Here is a 20,534-nt window from a genome sequence, read left to right on the forward strand (position 1 = left end):
CAAATGGTGCTACTTCCCTACTAAGCCCTGCCGTGTGCCCAAACAGTTGTTTTCCTCAACATATTGGGTATCGGCACACTCAGGATAAATTGCTCAACAAATTGTATGGAACAATTTCTCCAGTTACCCTCATGGAAATGCAAAACTTGGAGCTAAAAAAAGATTTATCTGAACAAAATGTGATTTTTTTTTTATTTTCACGGCTTTACATTATAAACTTCTGTGATGTTTAGGACTGGCAATATGTAAGGACCCTTGACGTGGGTTGCCAGCTTAAGTATTGTGGCCATAATATCAACCAATACCTGGCATACATTGTTATGTTTTTGTGCACTTTATATATTTTTTCAGAGTGCAGCTGGGCCCTAGATGGTGCAGTAAACTGTGGCCTCTGTTCACACAGGATGCATTATGGTTAGCCTGCTATATAGCGTCATTAATAGGCTTTGAACCACATGCTCTGCATTTCTGTTTGAACACACCACATACAGAATATTTATTTGCACAGGTGTACCAAGTGGCCAATTCCTGATTGTAGGCTGGCTGCCTTATCGGTATTATTGAACCTGTGTATCTGCCATCTTAATTTGCGTCCGCTGCACCTTGGTTAGTGCAATTGTTTGGAGGCCCTGGACTGGTAAGCATCTCTGCCTGTGTTTTTTTTGCTCTCCATACGTGACATGGCATCCGCTAATTATTCCAGTAAATTTTATTTTCAAAAAGTGAAATGGCATTCCTTCCCTTTCGAGCCCTGCAGTGTGCCCAAACAGTAGATTTCCAAAACATATGGGGTATCGGCATGCTCAGGAGAAATATCACAACAAATTTTATGGTCCATTTTCTCCTGTTACCATTGCAAAAGTAAAATAATAACCTTAGGGGAACATTTTTGTGACATTCCATAAATCACCTGAAGGGATAATAAACTTCTTGAATGTGGTTTTGAGCACCTTGAGGAGTGCAGTTTTAATAATGTTGTCATTTTTGGGTATTTTCTATCACATAGACCCCTCAGAATCACTTCAAATGTGATGTGGTACCTAAAAAATGGTTTTGAAAATTTTGTTGTAAAAATTAGAAACTGCTGGTCAACTTTTAACCCTAATAACTTCCTACCCAAAAAAATATGTTTCAAAAATTGTGCTGATGTAGACACGTGGGAAATATTTCTTAACTATTTTGTGCGATATGACTTTCTGACTTAAGGGCATAAAAATCAAAAGTTTGAAAATTGCAAAATTTTCGCCAAATTTCCTTTTTTTCACAAAGTCATATCAAAGAAATTTTTCCCACTATTAACAAGTACAATATGTCGTATGAAAACATTCTCAGAATTAGTGAGATCCATATAAGTGTTCCAGAGTTATGACCTAATAAATGACAGTGGTCAGAATTGTAAAAATGGGCCTGGGCAGGAAGGTGAAAACAGGCTTCGGAGTGAAGGGGTTAAAATGGGGAAAAAATTGCACTGTCAGGTATAAAATTTCCCCTTTTTTTTGATCACTGTGGTTTCCAATGGTTTGGTTCTACAGATCAATAAGTTGTCACCTACCTAACGTGAATCAGTGATAATTGTTTTTCACCAAAGAGCAACTTTAATGTAAACTACCTTAATTGTACATCCCAGCGATGGCGTGCGCACAGTAGATGTACAGTTGCCTCCTGTGTTTTACAGTCTATGCTCCACTCTAATGGGGATAGCGGCTAACAGGTATTTACAATAGCTATAGGGCGGGTCCCTAGAGTCAGTTCCTCAACAGGCATAAGTGCATATACATATTTGAAGATATAGTCTTAAAAAAATATATAAACAAACAAATACATACACAGCTATTCACATTGACATACAAAGATATCCACATTATACATGCACACAAAGGCATTAGAAAAATTTATAACTTAGGGAAACTGGCAACAGCCTCGCTAATCTTCCCCAGCTTGTCTGCTTGTCTCCCATCCAGATCTTCTGCCATGTGGCTGTGCAGAACACACTGATTGACGACCATCACTTTGACATGATCGCAGCATGCACGTTGCAGTATGTGGCTGTGTCTGCTAGTAGTGACGTGGCCGGGCCAGCAATGCGCCTTTAATTGTGCTTGTGTGTCAGCCCGGCTGCGTCACTGCAAGTAGACCCAGCCGCACAGTTCACTGTGTATGGCCTTGTCAATTAAAGTAACAGCCGTAAAACAGCACCAAAAAAAGATGGCCCTACACAGCTGCTAGGGGACTAGCCAAGGCCCCAACAGTGAGTGAGTCCCCTTTTGTCCGCCACCAGAACTAGCTCAGGTGTGTTGGGTGGTGGTACCAGCCCTGCTGTACATACACATGCACAGGACTAACTAGTGCCTCATTAGAGACAGAAATCCCAGCTTAGTCTGAGAAGATGATTCAGCGCTCGCCTGTCGAGATAAGAATTTTCGACAATGGCCTACAGGGGCTAGTGACCAGTGCAGACTCTGTAGAGGTGAGCAGTAAGTTGAGCACAGTTTTTTCATTTTTAAACCTCTTGATGGTCTTTTAGAACCATCTGCCACCATTTTGCATAATCTGCATCTGCACAAAAAAATCTGCATTTTGGTCAATGCCCATTTTTGTCAAATTTGAGTAGAACTCAGTTTCACTGAATATATTCATTTATCTTTTTTGCCCAATATTCTAAGCGCACATGGACAGGACTTGTATGGGTGCCAGTTATACAGATGCTTTTAGTACACCATTTTTATATCCTATTTTTCTCACCCGTATTTCTAGTTCAGCTGCCAAGCACTCTATAAAACAACCATACATGAACAGATACCCAATTCATTCTACTAACACAACAGGGCCTGGCCGCATCCTGCTGGAGATGAAAAAAATATATGAGACATTATTTGATATTTTGTCCAAAATACTAAAGTGTTCAATCCAACCCATGTCAAAGGTCCTCATTATCTTGCAAAGTTCTTTAACTGAAATTAAAAGATTTTATATTTCAACCAGGCACATATTCATTTAGCTGAATCTACAAAGTGTAAGTCTCACAAACAGAATAAAGCAAGACAAAATATAAGAACAGATCATTATGCAATTTTTTCAAATACTGTTAGTGAGTTTGACAATAACAGTTCCAATAACTTATAAACTTACCAACACACTCATGTGCATTGCTTGGCGTTGCTCTTTGCCAAGGCCTGTCATAAAAAAAGGGCTTGCAGGCATCACATTCTGGGCCAATGGTATTATGTTGGCAGTCACATATCAATCCTTCTTTACTTGCTGTGCACCGTGATGCATGACCATTACATTTACATCTTCCTCCAACCTGGAATTCAGAAACACCATAGAAAGCAGTCTTTTTTCGAATTCCAAATTTCTTTCCATGATGAAATCGATTGAATACCACACGTATATCTGTAGCTGTCACCCAATCTTGTAGGACAGGACTGTATTCAAATCTACGGGCAGAAGGACGACCTGCTAATGGCATAAAAGCTACAAGTCCTTTAGTTAGGGGTTTAACTCCTGTTTGAAAATCAGTACAGGTGGCTTCATGCTGCATGGGTTTTGTAATAGAGCTGATGGTTGCCTGGTCGTAAACACGACGGCAATGACTAGAGTAAAATTGAAATGGGATCCAAGTCTTTCCATGGTCCATAGATTTATAGATTGCCATAGAGTCAGGACGAGGAGAACAAAAACGTAAGCTAACATAAACTAGCTCAAATCTCCGTCCAAGACGTAAAGTCAATGAAACATTCTGTGGATACTTGATACCGCTTTCTGATCTCCAACATGTTTGGGCATCTGTGTCTGTCATGTATGATGGTGGATAGGAAGTTTCAGTCTTCTTCTGATCACATAATTGACATCGTCGTGACGTCACATTAGTAGCATCCAAAAAAAAGCAGAGTTTTTGTGGTGTTCGTCCACAAGTGTTGGATGTAATTACCTCTTTTCCAAGAGCAACATTGATAAAGTCCGGGATACAGTACTTTGGCCTTTGTTTGGCATCATAGCATGGGCCATCCTGAGACCCACGGTGTGTTGTAGCTTTATTTGAATTATTCTCCTGACCCTTCGGCAATGGGCACAGCAAGGAGATGATATAAAAAGGAATTAAACCCCACAAAATTCGAGGCATGACAGAGCAATCAAGATCTTGGAAACATTACCTTAGAGAAAAAAAAATACAGTATAAATATTGAAAAGTATACACTAGCATTTTGAAATTATATACAATATATAATCTTAACTATCTTATTGAAAATCCTTAAAACCATGGGCAACTATGACAAGGTAGCCACTTCGTACTCAAAGATAAGCTTGTTGAACATTTCCTTCAATTTATAAAATCTGACTTAAGATCACAAGGGAAGGATACACCCTTGAAATGAACATTAAAAAGAATCTTCACAGGGAAACCACAAGAGAAACTATTTTTAACTGCCATAAGGGGGCAATTACTGAGGCGTGATAATTTCTGTTCTAATCATCTCTAAACTGCCTGCTACTGATGTATATGCACAGTACTATTGTTTTTGATCTGCCACTAATTTCAACTAATTAAAAAGCTGATGACATATTGGGCTCTGCCATATCAGCACCACAACTTCCATTAATAACGGAAGTCTTTATTGTGTGACAGATCTATCCTAATCTAGAGTCAAAAAATCAATTGTTATAATAGGCTCTATTAAGGATTGTTCATTCTATTGAAAGAATAGCACTGCATAAAGCCACAAACACCAGAAACCTTTGCTGTGAACAAGTTCTTGAAAAGGTTCCAACAAGCAGTGGATAGAGAAAAAGAAAGAATAGCTTAAAGATAGCCAAAATGTGTTGCTTTTAGCATCTTTTTGAACATTTTTACATTCTTTAGCAATATCATCAAGGCCTTTTTCTTCATAAAAAACTTTTATTCTACATATACTTTTAAAGCCTTGATATTATACGTATTCTTTAAAATTGTATCACGGTTTTAAATATCTGGTATAACAATGTGATGCACACTCTTTACAATGTATTTGGTTCTACAAAAGAATTACATTTTTAATAACTTTAAGATAAAGCTGAAGATTAAACTCAGACTATTAGATGTAAATCTGGAGTTACATCAAAGTCCCAAAATCTGTCAAAAGAATTTTGCAAACATTGATATAATCATCTGATTTCGATTTGGTTATGTGTCTTCATTTTACAAACCTTTTTAGATGTAACAACTCATTTTCACTCTTTTCATTATGATAAATGTATACATTTCCAATTTCATTAGTATGTATGCCATGTAATTACCTATTTTCTAAAGGCGTTGTGAAAATACCAGGAACATTGTTTGTCTGTCTTTTCCACTTTACTCCTAATTATGTGCCATTGTCTGTGCAGCTAATTTTCTTTGCACCATTTTGTTTTGTTTTTTTCTCACATCCCTCGCAAGCACAAATAACATGTATCTTCACATTTTGGTGTGAAATTTACTGGCCCAAAATTAAAGGACTGTAAGTGTGAGAATTCTTATGGAGTAGTGTTCCAAACTCTGCAAACACAATAATGTTATGTGACACCCATGTCAGGAGGAGATCCTGTCTTGTAACAGATCTGCAAGATGCTTTCGCTCATGAAGGGCAGACCTCCTGTCAACCTAATTCAATGTGACAGCACTTGAAAGGAATACTTTAATTATAACATGATAATAATACAGATAATTACAGAAAATGTGCTGTATTGGGCTTAGTACCAGGAACTGTAGTTATCATAGCTCACACTTTTTTGCCAAAATGTATACCGTAAATTAGAATATTTTCTTACACTATTTGTTGTCAATATATAATCCCTAAAAATATAATTACCAATTTGCTGAATAAATATGAATATTTTACAACAAAAATAATTTACTTGTATCAGATTTGCTTCACTGGTTAGCTGAAAAGTATTCTAACACCTAAAATGGCCGCAATTACCGTATTTTCCGCCGTATAAGATGACTGGGCGTATAAGACGACCCCCAACTTTTCCAGTTAAAATATAAAATCTTCTCAAAAGTCGGGGGTTGTCTTATATGCCGGATGTCGTCTTATAGGGTGGGTGCGAAGCAATCTGTGGTCGACGTATATAGTGGGGGGGAGTGGTCCCGATGACGAGGTGAAGGAGCGCCTCACCAGGAAGGTGTAAGTGAAACAAACTGTCAGCGTCTGGGATGCCAGGGGTATGCAAAAAAGAGAGAGAGCGATGCTGTGCCTAGAAAAACACTCCTCTTTCACTCATCTGGCTCGCCCTTGTATCCTATTATCTCCTCTGCCACTGCTTCACTTACACCTTCCCGGTGAGGCGCCCCCTCTCCTTGTCATTGGGACCGCTCCCCCCACAATATGCGGCGACAGCAAATTACTCCGCACCTGCCCTATAAGACGACACCTGGCGTATAAGACGACACCCGACTTTTGAGAAGATTTTCAGGGGTTAAAAGGTAGCCAGAAAATACAGTACTATAGAATAGAATGTAAGTCCGCAAGGACAGGGTCCTCTCCCCTCTGTACCAGTCTGTCACTGTAAACCTGTTTACTGTAAACGATATCTATAACCCTGTAACCCCCTTTCTCATGTACAGCACCATGGAATTATTGGTGCTATATAAATAAATAAATAATAATACAAATAATTACTAGAACACCAAATTCCACAAAGCTGCTGCTCCCCTATTTAAAATACGTTCCCACATTATATCCATTATTAATTTAATATAAATACTGATATATAGATAGATCCACATTCTAAACACTTTTCATGAGTATAAATTAGCTATTAAATTCTTTGTACAATAGATTGTTTTTGCTTCATTCTGATGCTAGAAAGATATAACTTCTGCTCAGTTTCTGTCATGCACTCCATCCAACGTAGCAGACCTGGAACCAATTTTAAAGGCAATCTCTCAGCTTGGCTATCCTGCCGCGTCTGAGAGACGCATAAACAGTGGTGCAACAATTGCGGTCACGGAGGTCACAACACAATTCATACTTGGAGTGGAGGGAGCCTGCCCAAAAAGGTGCCCCAAAAGACCTTGATTTCAAAACTATCTACATTCTGGTATTGCAGATAAAGTTGAAAACAGTTGCAGAGCAAGGAGCTGTCTGCTCCCTTCTCCACCACATAATCTGACAAGCCACAAACTGCTTAAGGTCTGTAGCCTGCCAAATATTAGACAGCACGATAATAACACATCATTGACTTGCCTGCCCAGAACTGTCTGCAGGAAGAAAGAACAGAGATGCATCTCTTATCATGGGATTGACATAAGTTGAGTTTCATTGTATTAGATTTTTTAAAGGTACAAAAAGGTTATAAAAGTTCTGCTATATAAAACTTTAACATGTTTTAAGTCATACTCTGCTAGCCACTGCCCATTAGCCACAGGTTTTTGCATATACCTTCAGAAAGTCCTGAATGTAGAAATACTATCAGGAGCTGGGGAACCAGAAATTACTATATGTATACTTTATGTGATTATTAAAGACTAGATTGTGGCCCGATTCTAACGCATCGGGTATTCTAGAATATGCATGTCCCCGTAGTATATGGACAATGATGATTCCAGAATTTGCGGCAGACTGTGCCCGTCGCTGATTGGTCGAGGCAACCTTTATGACATCATCGTCGCCATGGCAACCATTATGACATCTACGTCGATACTGTGCCCATGGGATTTCTACGTCCTTTATGACATCATCATCGCTGTGCCCGTTGCTGATTGGTCGAGGCCTGGGGGCCTAGACCAATCAGAGACGCGGGATTTCCAGGACAGACAGACAGACAGACAGACGGAAAAACCCTTAGACAATTATATATATAGATCACTATATGTGTGCTGTATGTAATTATTAAAGACTTATAACTGTAATATCTATTTTTCTGATTAGTTGTTATTTTTTTCTATCGTGGGTATGCCTAGTTTATGACCTGTTTTCCTTTTCCTTGTTTTTAGTAACATAGAATGTACCCCTCATTCCTGGCATACTTTTAGGAGAAAATCATGGTGTATTGTAGTTAGTAAATCTGACCCTATAAGTTTTGAACTCCTTGAAATAAAAAAAAAAGCAATGTTCACTGCACCCTAAAATAAAAGCAGTTCCGTTAAATTAACTCTAAGGGTATGAGCACATGACGTCTTTTTCATGCATATCCACTTTGAAATCCTTCTGAAAAAGCACTTAAGATGCAAAAAATATACACTTCAATGTTAAAATGACTTGTGCATATCTTCAGCATTTTTGAGCACTTATTACCCCTTCAAGCTTTGAAAGCCACAAATGAGGGTTTAAGACAGTATGCTATATAAAAATGTGTTTTTACTTTTTTACTAGAACTATCATGCAGTATTCTGTTATCGGCAATGATAAATATATTAATATACTGTGTATACGTATATTGTGTATATATATTTTTATATTTGTATATATTAATTTTATAACAATTACATTTTAGATGTATTCATTTAACAGCAGTGTCCCTTTAAAAGCTGTTTCGCATAAAGACTTAGGCAAGTAAAAACTTTTAGACACAAGTGTATTGCCTTTGAGTCTAAAGTGCTGAAAGAACATCTTGAAGCAACAGCTAGACATTTAATCATGTAATTTGGATTATCCTGCCACATCCTGGGAAAGTTTACCAACAAACAATACAGGAGCATTTCAGTGACAGCTCTTTCCTCTGTCCCCAGCTCTGCAATTAATTTGTTAGGAATTTGGCAATGTACTTTCTTTGTGCAGCACATAGATAGGGGTATAATGACCATGTGATGACAGACATAAAGCCTCTCTTCATGGAGCAGGCACGGACAGAATTAGCCCAGTTGTAAAGGCGTAAGGGCAATAATAACTATCCTTTTAACTTTTTCTTTCAAGGGCCATGATGGGAGTGTATGAGGCTGTCTAAGGCTACTTTCACACTAGCGTTAACTGCAATACGTTAAAATGCGTCGTTTTGCAGAAAAAACGTATGCAGCAAAATATTTTGCTGCATACGTTTTTTCCCCATAGACTTGTATTGGCGACGTATTGCGACGGATTTGCATTCGTCGGTATACGTCTTTCGACGGATGCGTCGAAAAGAGGCGACACGTCGTCTGGAAAAAAGAAGATTGTAACGTTTTTTGTCTCCGCCAATAAAACGTGTCTCGGCGCATTCGTCGGCATGCGTCTTTTGCTAGAATGAAAGTCTATGAGCGACGGATGCGTCGAGACACGTCGTACGACGCAATGCAGCGCTGCAATACGTTTTTTTCTACTGAGCATGCTCAGAAACAGGTGTTTTTATCTAAATGGCCAGACATCCCCAAATCTATATAAACCTGGTCTGGGCCTTCAACCCCCACATATGCCAGCAAGACTCAGAGAGAAGAAGAAGCCTCCAGCCAGCCGGACACCAAGAGCCCAGCCTGGACACCAAGAGCCCAGCCGGACCCCAAGAGCCCAGCCTGGACCCCAAGAGCCCTGCCGGACACCAAGAGCCCTGCCGGACACCAAGAGCACAGCCTGGACACCAAGAGCCCAGCCGGACCCCAAGAGCCCAGCCTGGACCCCAAGAGCCCTGCCGGACACCAAGAGCCCAGCCGGACCCCAAGAGCCCAGCCTGGACCCCAAGAGCCCTGCCGGACACCAAGAGCCCAGCCGGACACCAAGAGCCCTGCCGGACACCAAGAGCCCAGCCTGGACCCCAAGAGCCCTGCCGGACACCAAGAGCCCAGCCTGGACCCCAAGAGCCCTGCCGGACACCAAGAGCCCAGCCGGACACCAAGAGCCCAGCCTGGCAGCAAGGACCAGACACACTACAACAGTGTGAGTATATTGCCATTTGTGTGTGTGTGTGTGTGTGTGTGCGCATTTGTGTATGACGTACTGACTATAGCAAGAGCTTATAAAACCTGAATCCAACCTGAGGCCTGCCGTCATCCTGCAACAGCCATTGCCATGCTACAGTCCAGATCCACCGTGAGGCCTGCCACTGTGAAGATATCAAGCTCCAGCCGGAGGACTGATGGCCGTGTGTGTGTGTGTGTGTGGGTGTGTGTGTTTATTTTTGTACTGCTGTGTGCTTTTGTATGTATGTGTTCACGTGCCTGCACCTTATTATGCCTTCGTCAATATTGCGACTGTTCATGTGTTATGCTTGCGTTATGACTCGGCTTGCAGGTATGTTTGTGTGCGTCTTGTTGGTTGCATGTGCATTTGTCAATGCCATATTGGTTAATATTGATTTTTGATGTATTTACTAATTAAGGTACCGTCACACTGAGTGACGCTGCAGCAATACCGACAATAATCCGGATCACTGCAGCGTCGCTGTTTGGTCGCTGGAGAGCTGTTACACAGACAGCTCTCCAGCAACCAACGATGCCAGTAACCAGGGTAAACATGGGGTTACTAAGTGCATAGCCGCGCTTAGTAACCCGATGTTTACCATGGTTACCAGTGTAAAAGTAAAAAAAAAAAAAGGTAAAAAAAAAAATATCCGCTGTCTGTCCCCATGCTGTGCTTCTCTGCATTGTGAGCGCCAGCCAGCCGTAAAGCAGAGCAGAGCGGTGACGTCACCACTCTGCTTTCCGGCCGCTGTGCTTATACAGGGCAGAGAAGCAGAACGCCGAGGGACAGACAGCGGAACATAAGTATGAAGTGTTTGTGTTTTTTCTTACTTTTACACTGTTAACCAGGGTAAACATCGGGTTAATAAGTGCAGAGCCGCGCTTAGTAACCTGATGTTTACCCTAGTTACCAGTGAACAAATCGCTTAATTGGCGTCACACACGGCGATTCAGCGATGTCTACATAAAGTCCAGCAACGAAATAAAGTTCTGGACTTTCTGCAGCGACCAATGACATCACAGCAGGATTCTGATCGCCGCTGTGTGTCAAACTGAACGATATCGCTAACCAGGACGCTGCAACGTCACGGTTTGCTAGCGATATCGTTCATTGTGACGGTACCTTTAAGGTACCGTCACACTTAGCGACGCTGCAGCGATACCGACAACGATCCGGATCGCTGCAGCGTCGCTGTTTGGTCGCTGGAGAGCTGTCACAAAGACCGCTCTCCAGCGACCAACGATCCAGAGGTCCCCGGTAAACCAGGGTAAACATCGGGTAACTAAGCGCAGGGCCGCGCTTAGTAACCCGATGTTTACCCTGGTTACCAGCGTAAAAAAACAAACAGTACATACTTACATTCAGCTGTCTGTCCCCTGCCGTCTGGTTACTGCACTGAATGCTGGCCGTAAAGTGAAAGCAGAGCACAGCCACAGCGGTGAGTCATCGCTGTGTGACTCACCGCTGTGCTGTGCTTTCACTTTCACTTTCCGGCCAGCAGTCAGTGCAGGAACCAGACGGCAGGGGACAGACAGCTGAATGTAAGTATGTACTGTTTGTTTTTTTACGCTGGTAACCAGGGTAAACATCGGGTTACTAAGCGCCGCCCTGCGCTTAGTTACCCGATGTTTACCCTGGTTACCAGCAAAGACATCGCTGAATCGGTGTCACACACGCCGATTCAGCGATGTCTGCGGGGAGTCCAGCGACCAAATAAAGTTCTGGACTTTATTCCCCGACCAGCGATATCACAGCAGGGGCCTGATCGCTGCTGCGTGTCACACTGGACGATATCGCTAGTGAGGACGCTGCAACGTCACAGATCGCTAGCGATATCGTCTAGTGTGACAGTACCTTTAGTATAGTGTTTTGTGCACCTTTTTTTTTTTTTTGTTTATTAAAATGGATGTATTATTGCAAAGTCTAATGGTCTGCAGCTTGAGGTTATATTTTTTTTTTTTAAATTTACTTAACCATTCCCATTCGATGTACTTGTATTTTAAAATAAAGAGCATTTCTGCTCCATTGTGATTTAAAAAAAAAAAAAAAGAAAAAAATTATATATTAATAAAATGTTTCTTAAAAAATTGTCCGTAGTATAATTTCTTAAAGGTAAATTTAAATCAGGTGTATGTACCAATGGTTACACATGCAATACAGAGTTGTTTGAGTGGTCATTTTTTAATAAAGGTTATCCTTTGAAATTTTATTTCGGGGAGGTAATTGTTTTTTTTTTAAAACATAAAAATATTTTTAAAGGTGTCTCACAGTTTACCTTTTTTTGTTTTTGGGACATGGAAAAGAATGGTATAACGTGCACCAGTTTTTGGGTTTGGGTGTTCACATATTTTTCTCATTTTAACATGGTGTTTAGTGGTAAACATTACCTATTTCTGCTTTGGTCTAACTTTCAATCCATTATACTTATTATATTGCAGATAGAGTAGGGACCACACTGACCGGCATAAGCCACCTGGACCACAGCCACCTGGCCCACATCCAGAAAATCTGAAAAGTAAGTTTTGAAGACCCCAAATCTGCTACTTCAATGTGTAGAGCAGATTGCAAGTGTCTTTTAACTTACAGACCTACCAGGACCACAGCCACCTGGACCACAGCCACCTGGACCACAGCCACCTTGACCACAGCCACCTTGACCACAGCCACCTTGACCACAGCCACCTGGACCACAGCCACCTGGACCACAGCCACCTTGACCACAGCCACCTGGACCACAGCCACCTGGACCACAGCCACCTTGACCACAGCCACCTTGACCACAGCCACCTGGCCCACATCCAGAAAATCTGAAAAGTAAGTTTTGAAGACCCCAAATCTACTACTTCAATGTGTAGAGCAGATTGCAAGTGTCTTTTAACTTACAGACCTACCAGGACCACAGCCACCTGGACCACAGCCACCTGGACCACAGCCACCTGGACCACAGCCACCTTGACCACAGCCACCTTGACCACAGCCACCTGGACCACAGCCACCTGGACCACAGCCACCTTGACCACAGCCACCTGGACCACAGCCACCTGGACCACAGCCACCTTGACCACAGCCACCTTGACCACAGCCACCTGGCCCACATCCAGAAAATCTGAAAAGTAAGTTTTGAAGACCCCAAATCTGCTACTTCAATGTGTAGAGCAGATTGCAAGTGTCTTTTAACTTACAGACCTACCAGGACCACAGCCACCTGGACCACAGCCACCTGGACCACAGCCACCTTGACCACAGCCACCTTGACCACAGCCACCTGGACCACAGCCACCTGGACCACAGCCACCTTGACCACAGCCACCTTGACCACAGCCACCTGGCCCACATCCAGAAAATCTGAAAAGTAAGTTTTGAAGACCCCAAATCTGCTACTTCAATGTGTAGAGCAGATTGCAAGTGTCTTTTAACTTACAGACCTACCAGGACCACAGCCACCTGGACCACAGCCACCTGGACCACAGCCACCTGGACCACAGCCACCTGGACCACAGCCACCTGGACCACAGCCACCTGGCCCACATCCAGAAAACCTGAAAAGTAAGTTTTGAAGACTCCAAATCTGCTACTTCAATGTGTAGAGCAGATTGCAAGTGTCTTTTAACTTACAGACCTACCAGGACCACAGCCACCTGGACCACAGCCACACAATGTCCTCTTCCGGCAGCCCTCCTCCACAGCAACAGCAGGTATCGGTAAGTAAAAAAAATTTTTTTGTTTTTTTTTAAAAATTTACATCATTTTGAGTCACTACATGCATTTATTATGTTTAAACAGGAATCAGAATCCGATGAGGAGCTGTCGGAAGGGACCGAGACGGGTGGAGACATCGAAGTGGAGGAGGAACCAAGTGTAAGTAGTGGTGAAACACTTGCTTCACACATCACACTGCACCGTACACAAAACAGAATTTCATATATAACGTAACACAGAAAACATATACATACATTAAAGCTAATTTTTTTATCCTTTATTTCAGTCTCCTGCTGCTGCTGCTGCTGCTGCTGCTGCTGGTGCTGCTGAACGTCCAGCACAGCATGAAGGTTCTCCCAGGCGCTCCCAGAGTCGGCGGACTCGACGCCGCGGTCGGCCATCAGTGAGTCGGTTTTTTGTGGGGCTTCAATTGTTAATTTTTTGCTTTCAGTCTACTAATTTTTAATTCTTTCTTTTTTTTTTGTTCTAACAGGCTTCACAGTGTGCTCCCGAATACGATTCAGATATCGATATTGAAGCCCTCATCGAGGAGGTTCGTGAACGGGAGCCACTGTGGAACATGGCTGACCGCAGGCATGCTGATACCAGTGTCACCCGTCGGCTCTGGTTGGAAGTATGCCGGAACATCTTTGCGAGGTGGGAGGACCTTCTTCCACAGCAGCAGAGCAAACTATGTAAGTATTCACTTTTCAGTGATGTTTTGAGCTGAATGTAATGTCTTGCATTTACGAATATTTTTTTTTTTTTCTTCATTCCTGTCTTCACAGGTACCAAGGTTAGGAAGCGGTGGCGGTCATTGAGGGATCGCTTTAAGAGGGAGTTTAACGAGGAGATGCAGGCCCCGAGTGGCTCAGCAGCAAGGAAGAAGAGGAGGTACAGATATGGCCCGAACCTCTCCTTCCTGAGGGAAACCATGCTGAGTAGAGTGTAAGTATTCAACATCACAGTAAGAACCTGTCTAATCACAAAACTTTTGTTTCAGTCCGGCCTTTTTCATATCAATATATTAACTTATTTTTTTTTTCTTTCACAGCACCTACTCCAGCCACCGTGCGCCTGCATCTACCTCTGCACCCTCTGAAGCGATCCCTCCTGAGTCCGCCACCGGGGACCACGTCGGTAGGCCCCACACCTCTCACCCCTCTGTCCCCTCCACTTCATCCGCCTCTACCAGTGGAGTGCAGCCTTCCTTACTCGCATCTGATGGTCAACAGATAGCGTTCCCTTTACCCCACCCCTCTGACCCTGCCACCTCTACACCACCGGTAGGTTCATGGCGGCAGCGTCAGAGGGGTCAGGAAAGGAGCTATGCTCCTGAGTTCTTGCATCTAAATGCAGGCTTCCAAAATTCATTTAAAATTTTGGGAGAACAAGTGACTGCTGGTTTCAGCATGATGCAATCACGCATGAGTGAAAACCACCATGAAATCAGCAGTCGCTTGGATAGACTGCATTTAGATGTAAGTCAAGCTCCAGCCAATCTTTTTTTTCAGTCCATGCTCAGGAGCATGGAAAAGCTTTCTTTTGATCAGCAGATGCGGGTAATGAATAGCTGCCATAACGCTCTGCTGAAGGTAATTAACGAACCCCAATCTACCCCCACACCTCCCCACACATCCCAGTCCCAATTTCAACACCATGCCCCACAATATCACCGCCAGTCCCAATATCCACATCACTCTCAATATCAACATCACTACCAATACCCAACCCGGCCCACAACCCAAATGTATTCACCCGTGTTTTCTTCATCTTTGCCCAGCTTTCCTTCCCCAGTAAGTTTTCCACCTACCCCAACACAACACCCCTCTGGTCAGCCTCCTGTTTCCCCCCCCCCCTTCCACTACAGACGCAACAGGTAGGGTTTCCCCAATCCCACCTACCGACGTGGTCCAACCTTCCAGCCCCTCCTCCCATAGTTACTCCACCCAACAATACCAGGACCTGTGAACCTGGAATGTACTTGTACATAGTTTTTTTTTGCCAAAAAAAGAAAGGTTCTTTAAATTACCAAAAAAAAAATTGTGTGGGAAAATTACCCACAAAAAATATATTTTTTGAAATAAACATAATTCTGGTTTACAATCTACTGTGTGTGTGTGTTCATTAATTAAGGTAAATATGAAAGGTTAAGTGAAAAGAAACACCAGACGTTTTCAAGGTTTAACAAAATGGTTTTATATTATATTAGCAAGCAAACCACACACACTGTTTTTTTTTGTTTTTTTTTTGTGGCAGTTGCTACCAAAAAATTTTGGAAAAAAAAAAGAAAAAAAATTAAAAAAAAGTCACACAATTATGTCTTGCCATGGAATCCGCCCAACAGGTGACAAAAAATATTCAGCAAACTGTTCCCTCATCCTAGTAACAGAACCGGTGGAGCGAACAGAGGCACTTCGGTAATCCCACAAGGATGTCTCCAATTGTTCGTCATCCAAGGTAACGGGCTCCTTTGAAATAACAAAATTATGGAGCACCACACATGCCTTGACAACATCGTCTACAGTTTTTGTATCCAGTTTTATTGCCGTCAGCAGAACTCTCCACTTTGCTGTCAAAATACCGAAAGAGCACTCTACCACTCTTCTTGCTCTGGTAAGACGGTAATTAAATACCCGCTTGGTACGGTGTAATTCACGGCTGCTGTATGGTTTCAGTAGGTGCGGCGACAGTTGAAAGGCTTCATCACCTACACACACATAGGGCAAGGCTGGTTCACTGGTTCCTGGGAGCGGTCTTGCTGGCGGGAAATTGTATGTATCTCCATACAGGCAGCGACCCATCGGAGAGTTTTTAAACACTTGGGAGTCGTTGGACCGGCCATACGCTCCTATATCCACAGCAAGGAATCGGCAGTTGGCGTCAGCAATAGCCATGAGTACAATTGAGAAGTATTTTTTATAGTTATAGTACTCTGATCCTGTTCCTGCCGGTTTTGCAATCCTAATGTGTTTGCCGTCCACAGCACCAACACAATTTGGAAAATTACACATTCGCTCAAATTGTTCGGAACTTCTCATCCAGATTTCCATTGTTGGTTGTGGGATATACTCCAGCTGTAAAGTGTCCCAAATCGCACGACATGTGTCCTTCACAATTCCGCCAATAGTGGAAATCCCCAGCCGGAATTGGAAATGGAGTGAAGTCAAAGACTCACCCGTAGCTAGGAAGCTGCAGGGAAAAATAAAAAAAAATGTAAAAAAAAATTGCACAGACCATCAACCAAGAAAAACAATTGGAATGGCCTCAAATAAACCAACAAATTACATGCTACAGTAAATGCGGCGCAATGTGTCAGCGCAGTATTCTCTGCAGCATGTAATAACATTCAATATGACCAATGACACAAGAAAAAAAAACAAGTGAAATGGCCTCACATAAACCAACAAATGACATGCTACAGTAAATGCGGCGCAATGTGTCAGCGCAGTATTCTCTGCAGCATGTACTCACATTCAATATGAGCAATGACATAAAGAAAAAATGCTTACCGCAGTGTCACCATGAGCCGCTCCGCCGGTGTGATGGCAAGCCTCATCCTTGTGTCCTGCCTTTGGATGACATCCTCTATTTTTCCAACCAAATAATCGAAATGTTCCATCCTCATCCGTACATAACTAAAGAATTTTTGGGGGTTGCACCGCAACTCCAGATAGAGAGTGGACTGGACACCCCTGGTCATCCGCAGCTCATTGATTGGATGTATCCAGAATCGTCGCCTTCTCCGTTGCATCATCCGTCTTTCTGCTGCCGCCTCCTTCTCCCGCACTATGATATCCAGGCGATTCGTCTCAAATATAACTTCAGTAACCAAACTCGAAATCCTCCCAATTACACCATCCATCATTGCCACTAAACTAAAACCCTCAAAGATGTGCTGTAAATACAGTCAGTATATAGATTTCCCTAGTTTCCAGTAGCCAATCAAATTTTGGTGCCTCCCATTTTAAAAACGGATCCGTCGTAAAAACGTATGCAACGGATGGAAAAAACGTATGCAACGTATGCAACGCATCCAGCATTTCAACGGAACCGTTTATCGGATTTGCGACGGTTTTGCGACGGATCCGTCGAAATGCTGTATTCGTTGCATACGTTTTGCAGTTTTTTGACGCATCCGTTTTTTCGGGAAAAAGACGTTTTTGGGACGGATTGCAGTTAACGCTAGTGTGAAAGTAGCCTAACTCTTCGATGCACTATTTTTTCTAGGAAAGATTGTTTTATTTCTGCTTATTGATTACATTAATGTGATTAACATGATTAAACAAAACACATGAATTATAAATAAAATTAATAGTAGACCAATTTCATCCTGTTTTATCAGCCCATGTTCCAAATACAGTATATACAGTATATATGGGTTTTCTGGCATTGCTAACATTATTCTGGCTACTTTATTTAACCCCTTCCCAACATGCGCCATATATGCACTGCTCTGCGTTCTCACAAAGAGAAGTTTATGTACGGTGCCACAATCACACGAGCTCGCTCGGAGCGATGCCATGATCGGTTGTGAGTGTCAGCTCTATGTTAGTGCTGACATCCTGCAAAAACACCCATGGACGTTTAACTCAATGATGACAGTGACATAGAATAGCATTGCACAGGGAGTGAGCTCCCTGTCTGCTTCCATTGGAACAATGTGATGTGATCACTTTGTGTCCATGATCTCCATGGTGTCCCCCGGCCACAAGATGGCCACAAGGTCCTTCAGAGTCCTGCAGGGAAGGTGGCATGTGAGCGCCTGCTAAGAGCAGGAGCTGACATGCCTCCTTCCTTCCTGTCAGAAGCTGCTCTAATGCCCTGCAGTGCAGGAGCATTGCAGAGTATCACATCGATAGGGCAGAGTATCATCATTACGGCATGTTAGGTTAGGCTATGGTTTGAACTACATACCTCTCAACCATCCCGGATCCAGCGGGACTGTCCCGATTTTGACAGTCAGCCCCGCGATCCTGGGTGGGACATTAGTTGTCCCGCAGTGGTTGGGAGGTGTGCTGCAATATCAGGTGGTCAGCCTCATTCCTGCAACCGCAAAGCAGGCTGAGCACAGCACACCACATATTGGCTGCTCCATGCGCACAGGGCCTGTGATGAGGTCACAGGGGGAGGAGTCAGGGGTCACATGATCGGGACCTCTGTGGATTGCAGGACTCGGCTGTGCTGGTTGCCAACTTGCCATGGTGCTGCTGGATGAGGTAAGTAGCTGCCTCATGTGTGGGGTCAGGAGGTGTTTACAGTGTGAATGTAGCAGGGACATGTGTGTACAAGGCCGTGTGTGTATGAGATGTATGGAGCAGAGCCGTGTGTGTACGAGGTGTATGGATCGGAGCCGTGTGTGTATGAGGTGTATGGAGCAGAGCCGTGTGTGTATGAATTGTATGGAGTGGAGCTGAATGTGTACGAGTTGTATGGAGCGGAGGTGAATGTGTATGAGGTGTATGGAGCGGAGCTGAATGTGTACGAGGTGTATGGAGCGGAGCTGAGTGTGTACGAGGAGTACGATTGGAGCCGCATGTGTACGAGGTGTATGGAGTGGAGCTGTGTGTGTATGAGGTGTATGGAATGGAGCTGAATGTGTATGAGGTGTATGGAGCGGAGCTGAATGTGTACGAGGTGTACGGAGCGGAGCCGTGTGTGCATGAGGTGTACGGAGCGGAGCCGTGTGTGCATGAGGTGTACGGAGTGGAGCCGTGTGTGTATGAGGTGTATGGAGCGGAGCCGTGTGTGTATGAATTGTATGGAGCAGAGCTGAATGTGTATGAGGTGTATGGAACGGAGCTGAATGTGTATGAGGTGTATGGAGCGGAGCTGAATGTGTACGAGGTGTACGGAGTGGAGCCGTGTGTGCATGAGGTGAACGGAGTGGAACCGTGTGTGTACGAGGTGTATGGAGCGGAGCTGTGTGTGTATGAGGTGTATGGAATGGAGCTGAATGTGTATGAGGTGTACAGAGCGGAGCTGTGTGTGCATGAGTTGTACGGAGCGGAGCCGTGTGTGTATGAGGTGTATGGAGCGGAGCCGTGTGTGTATGAATTGTATGGAGCGGAGCTGAATGTGTACGAGTTGTATGGAGTGGAGCTGAATGTGTATGAGGTGTATGGAGCGGAGGTGAATGTGTATGTGGTGTATGGAGCGGAGCTGAATGTGTACGAGGTGTACGGATCGGAGCCGTGTGTGCAAAGTGTACGGAGCGCAGCCGCGTGTGTAGGAGTAGCTATGTGTGGCCATTATACGGTACGCAGTATCATGTGCGGCCAAATACAGTATGGAGCATCATGTGTGGTCATTGTACAGTATGGAGCATCATGTGCGTCCATTATACAGTATGAAGCATCATGTGTGGCCATTATACAGTATGGAACATCATGTGCGGTCATTATACAGTATGGAGCATCATGTGCAGTCACTATACCGTATGGAGCATCATGTGTGGCCATTATACAGTATGGAGCATCATGTGCGGTCATTATACCGTATGGAGCATCATGTGCAGTCATTATACATTATGGAGCATTATGTGTGGCCATTATACAGTATGGAGCATCATGTGCAGTCATTATGCAGTATGGAGCATCATGTGTGGCCATTATACAGTATGGAACAGTGTGTGGCCATTATACAGTATGGAGCACTGTGTGGCCATATTTTTTTGTTTATAATTATTCTTTATGAAACAGTGTGATCAGCAATACTAAATGGGTGTGGTTGGGATGTGGATATGGGTGTGACTAGTATGAATGTGTGTGGTCAAAGGCGCGGCCCAAAATTTGCCGCGGCGCGCCACGCGCGTCGCAAACTTTGTCCCTCTTTCCCATCTTCAAAAGTTGGGAGGTATGTGAACTAGATGGACTTAAAGTCTCCCTTCAACCTTAATAACTAAGTTACTATGTTACTATGTTACTTCAGCGATCTGTCGCTATACAGGGACAATGTAAAAAAGTTTAAAAAAAGTTATAACAAAGTGTAAAAATTATTTTA

At 43.2% G+C, this 20,534-nt stretch overlaps 3 protein-coding genes across 4 annotated transcripts in view; 1 reads left to right on the top strand and 2 right to left on the bottom strand.

Annotated features, from left to right (window-relative positions):
* LOC138652289 (netrin-1-like) overlaps positions 1–20,534 on the bottom strand; it is a 297,725-nt gene that overhangs the window by 110,881 nt on the left and 166,310 nt on the right. For both annotated transcript variants that reach the window (XM_069743073.1, XM_069743072.1), the window contains one exon: positions 3,130–4,154. In XM_069743073.1, coding sequence (XP_069599174.1) covers positions 3,130–4,123 — 994 coding nt within the window. In that variant the 5' untranslated portion in view covers positions 4,124–4,154. The remainder of the gene's footprint in view (positions 1–3,129; positions 4,155–20,534) is intronic.
* On the top strand, positions 13,432–15,536 carry LOC138650842 (uncharacterized). The gene is made up of 6 exons (XM_069740686.1): positions 13,432–13,534; positions 13,617–13,691; positions 13,819–13,935; positions 14,026–14,227; positions 14,321–14,480; positions 14,587–15,536. Exons 1-6 carry the CDS (start codon positions 13,490–13,492, stop codon positions 15,413–15,415), a joined length of 1,428 nt encoding a protein of 475 aa, XP_069596787.1. The 5' UTR covers positions 13,432–13,489; the 3' UTR covers positions 15,416–15,536.
* Positions 15,630–17,729, bottom strand: LOC138650843 (uncharacterized). The gene is made up of 2 exons (XM_069740687.1): positions 17,045–17,729; positions 15,630–16,724 (listed from the first exon to the last, which is right to left on the bottom strand). Exons 1-2 carry the CDS (start codon positions 17,398–17,400, stop codon positions 15,842–15,844), a joined length of 1,239 nt encoding a protein of 412 aa, XP_069596788.1. The 5' UTR covers positions 17,401–17,729; the 3' UTR covers positions 15,630–15,841.

The sequence above is a fragment of the Ranitomeya imitator genome, chromosome 10 (assembly GCF_032444005.1).
Source record: "Ranitomeya imitator isolate aRanImi1 chromosome 10, aRanImi1.pri, whole genome shotgun sequence".
Classification (NCBI taxonomy): Eukaryota; Metazoa; Chordata; class Amphibia; order Anura; family Dendrobatidae; genus Ranitomeya; species Ranitomeya imitator.